The 4,248-nt window shown below is 33.1% G+C and overlaps 1 protein-coding gene across 1 annotated transcript; it reads right to left on the reverse strand.

Moving 5' to 3' along the window:
* Positions 1–815: 815 nt before the first annotated feature.
* On the reverse strand, positions 816–2,879 carry LOC132599913 (transcription factor bHLH96-like). The gene is made up of 3 exons (XM_060313078.1): positions 2,259–2,879; positions 1,393–1,815; positions 816–1,130 (listed from the first exon to the last, which is right to left on the reverse strand). Exons 1-3 carry the CDS (start codon positions 2,754–2,756, stop codon positions 1,041–1,043), a joined length of 1,011 nt encoding a protein of 336 aa, XP_060169061.1. The 5' UTR covers positions 2,757–2,879; the 3' UTR covers positions 816–1,040.
* Positions 2,880–4,248: the final 1,369 nt, after the last annotated feature.

A 4,248-nucleotide genomic window follows, 5' to 3' on the forward strand; every position in this document is an offset into this window, starting at 1 on the left:
GTGTAAATATTATGTTGTACTCACACAGATGGAATAATTTCTTTTTCTCTTCTTTTTCCCCATAGACGTGTGTTCCATGCAGGGGCGGAGCCATCCTGGTTCAAAAGGGTGTCAATTAATCATATCTTTTTCTAAAAAATTATATTATGTAAATAGACAATTTATTTCCTATATATAGTACATAGGGTTATATGTTGAAGTCTGACTTCTTCATTTACTTATATTTTTATATTTTAATTTCTCTTAGTAAATATTTTGACTCAGCCATTGATTCCATCTTCATAGTAACACATGAATAATTATTCCTACTTTTGGGCAATATGGTTGGTTCAATTTTGGACGACGTGCGGCCCTTTTTATGCAATTGTTTTTGTCAATAATAGCACCATCGATATCACATATTTGAAAGAAAAAAAAAGTTCTTTCAGGTGCTAGTAAATTTAAGCTGGTGAACTTTAAATCTAATAAAAGTGTAAAACACACACTGGTTTTAGTAGAGTTATAGACTGATAGCATCAAACAGGCTAGGTCATGTTTCTTTATTTTCTATAGTCTCTGTTTCATGTAGACTTTTGTTTCATTTAGATTGATAAAAATGATTAGTGTAAGATATTTAATTTAATTATAGAGTAATTGATCTATTACAGCTCCTGCATGTAGGTAGTCAACAGCCACTGTGTCAAACAGTCACCAAAAGTCATTGTTTAACAAAATTTTGTTTTCTTTCCTCTAAAGAGTGTATAACTAATGAAAGCAGTGATATTATTCTACTTAAATGAATCTTGGACATGTAAATTCCATGTGCTACAAGCCGATTGACCACCAATTCTATTGAAATCATAATTAAGTAAATAAAACGTGTCTTCAATAACATGGTGAGTGAATTTGAAGCTCCAAAAAAGTAGCGATAGTATAAGCAATGCAATTAGAATTTGAGACTTCAAAATCAAACTCTGGTTTATTGTCAAATAATCCTACTTCTACATAAATAGAAGCAATATAGCTAGGAGAATCAAGACTCAAAATAGTCTCACATCAAGCTAATTAGCCTCATCATGAATCCTACTTAAAATCTGATTAACAATAGCTGCTATGTCTTCCACTGAATTCATCTTGCAGTCTTCTTCTACCTGCACAATCAATAACATAATCAGTACACAAATTTAGAAGTCCACAAATTTTAGCTGTAAGTAATATATACTGATGATGTAAAAAAAAATTACACCATCAGTTCATCTATACCTGTTAGAGTAGGTAATACATTAATCCCACGATATAAGGAGACAGATATGTAAATATCCTTTGGGTGATCTCATAGTGTAAAGAATTATTTACGCTAATGGTATATAACACTTAAACTCGTAAGTAATTAAATCTCCTCTATAGTCTCACCTTCAAACTGAGAGAACAGAGGACAAACTGATCAACTTTTGAAACATTGAGGTGAAGAACACTTAGTCTAAGGCTGTCAAGTCCTGAAATTAATCTAGGAAGCAATCTTGGCCTCCTTTTTGACCTTATTTTCAGATTTGCATGGTTTTCCACCATTGTGACTTCAATATCAGCTGTTGCTGGTAGCTGCTGGTTCCTATAATATTCATTCTCACAAGTTCCATTTTCACTATTAGCGGCAGCACTAGTCAAGGTTGTAGAGTATTGTGGAATCCTGAAGAACTCAGAAAATGGAGAAGTTTCACCATTGGCTTGATCTTGATTTTGATTTTTCAAATGCTTCTGACCACTAAGGAATTGCAGCTGTTGCTCTAGCACTTTCACATAGTTGATTGCACCACTAACTATTGATGCTTGATCACCCTTAAATGTAACAAGAAGATCAATAATTTAGTATCAAAACGTTGAAGGTATAGCTAAGTATATAAAAATTACTTTGTCACATGTACAGCTTAAACTTTTTGATTAGGTGAAGATAGTAGTGGAGAAATTTTAACAAGGGAATTCAAAGAACAGTACAGTAAAGGTTTTGGTATTCAACAAGTTTATACAGACGTAACTTCTTTTACTAATATATGTAGTGCAATTTTGTGAAGGAGATTCAATTGAACAGTTTCATCACATAGAGCTATGCGTCTGTGTGGTGACACAATTCAATATGATATTATCAACATAGGTCATGAGTTAAAATCTCACAACATCCTGTATAAAAGAAATTCCACATCTCAAACTTTTAGATGAGATCAGACAATTGACACACAAGATGTTCGTAATAAAATAAAAACAGAAATAAAAGAGAGTCTGACCCTTTGGACATAAGATTCAGGCATGAGAGTTCGGAGGACAGAGAGGTACTCATTCATCTGTTTCCGACGATTTCGTTCGACTGCAATGTGTGTCATTCTTTGATTCTCTATCTCTTCTTCATTCTTCTTTGTTCTTGCTCTTCTTCTTCTTGGTCTAGTTGCACTACTAGACATTTCAATTGGAGAGTCCAATTGTGGCAGCTGTTCTTGTTGATCCGGAATTGTAAAATTATGGTCTAAAACAGAGGAAGAATTTTGGCCCCATTGATGAAATTCATTATGAGAATCCACCAATAATGGAGGTGGTAAGTTCCAATTCGGGTAGTCGTCATAATCTTGTGCTACATTTTGATTATTCGCGAGAAATTCATGATCAAAAGCCTCGTAGTTGTGATAATCAAAACCAGAGCTAGAGCCAGAGCCAGTACCAACCCAGTTTGTAGTTCCGAGCAAGCCATAAAGATATTGATGTTGTTGTGTAATAGCTTCTAGCGCCATTATCGATCGATAAAGTATATGAATGACTGTTTATTGATAGTGTGTGAGTGTGAGGAGTTTGGTTTTGAAATAGACCAAAAGGTAACAGCGTATCCGACAGAAATTTTACAAAATGGGCTTTGGTTCTTTTGGGGTGTGAATTATTTTACCTTTTAAAGACGTTCGAGGGTATATAGACCCACACATGCACAGAATATTGCACGTGAAATTCTTTTGAACATATTCACATTTTTGTTACACTAAACAAAATTAAAATTAAAATTCGTCCTTTACATTTTCTTTTTCTTTTGAAATACCATTAGAGAAATCTATGGATAAGGAGACTGGATACACGATTGTGAATAGACGTGTAATATCAATTCCATTCATTTTAATTTGATTAAAATATAATTTCATTTCATATATGTAATAACTCTTTAAAATCCTATATTCTACATGGCAATATTAAGACCGCAGATGCAAAGAGTATTTTAATACATTACGCACTTTTTTATTTTAAGATCACACGATTCAAAATCTTCTTTATTTTCTTTAACTCCATGTCCAGTCAAACCAAGACATTTAAATTGAAACGAAGAAAGTAATAAATACGATGAAAGGATGTGGTGGGAGGATCCCTCCATCTTTAATTAGAAGTCTGGGTTAGAGCCGTGAATAGAGAGATTTTTTTATAGGAACCTTTCTTTTAAATAAATTTTATGCCGCGCAAATATAAACTAGTCGGCAAGTATATTCTGAATGATTAAAAACAAACTGTATCAGATAGTAGATGGACTTGTTCACGTGGGAACTAGAAGTTCTACCACAGTTTGAGATTTGAGTAGATCGAATTTTGTACTACTCATCAAAAATTGATGTAGTTTTAAGCCCTAAAAATTTATGCAATGCGTTCGATCTTTTATTATAACTTTGTCATGACATTAACCTCCTTAATAATTTCGACACATCTTTATTCTTCACCCAAAATTAAATGTTCGCTTTGGTTTTAAAGAGTTAATTTTTCAATTTCATTCTTAATGTGAGACTCTAAAGATGATGCCATTTAACTAAGACGCTAAGAGCTCCAGTATGGAATTCTTGAATTTTTGCATATTTTTACTTCGATATTACAGACTATATGATAAATATACCATCTCATTTTAGTCTTTAGTTTCTCCTATTCTAAATTCCCACTTGTTCTCAAAAAATAAATTAGATCTGTCTTTGAGAATAAATTTTCACTTCAAAGCGACATTTTAAGATGATTCCTCATTTGAGGGAACCTCTCCTTTCGAAAGTGCACCACATGCAATCATGGGGTCGGAAGTCCACCTTCCTTCAACCGTGATTTGGTTAACGTACTTATTATTGTGCTATATCTCAGAAGATCATATTGATATCGCTCCTCAGACCTTCTCTGTTGGTTTTTTTATATTCCTTTTATCCTTTGTCGATCAAATTTCTACCAACATCTATATGGCACAGGCAATTGATTTTTCTTTTTCATTGTAAA

Source organism: Lycium barbarum, chromosome 6 (genome assembly GCF_019175385.1).
Source record: "Lycium barbarum isolate Lr01 chromosome 6, ASM1917538v2, whole genome shotgun sequence".
NCBI classification, from domain to species: domain Eukaryota; kingdom Viridiplantae; phylum Streptophyta; class Magnoliopsida; order Solanales; family Solanaceae; genus Lycium; species Lycium barbarum.

What these genes read in the sequence shown, in the direction of transcription:
- LOC132599913 (XM_060313078.1), bottom strand. Translation starts at nt 2,756, where the DNA reads ATGGCGCTAGAAGCTATTACACAACAACATCAATATCTTTATGGCTTG. An exon ending in CTGAATCTTATGTCCAAAGG is followed by an intron (nt 1,816 to 2,258) that starts GTCAGACTCTCT and finishes GTTACATTTAAG; the next exon opens with GGTGATCAAGCATCAATAGT. An exon ending in TCTGTTCTCTCAGTTTGAAG is followed by an intron (nt 1,131 to 1,392) that starts GTGAGACTATAG and finishes TTGATTGTGCAG; the next exon opens with GTAGAAGAAGACTGCAAGAT.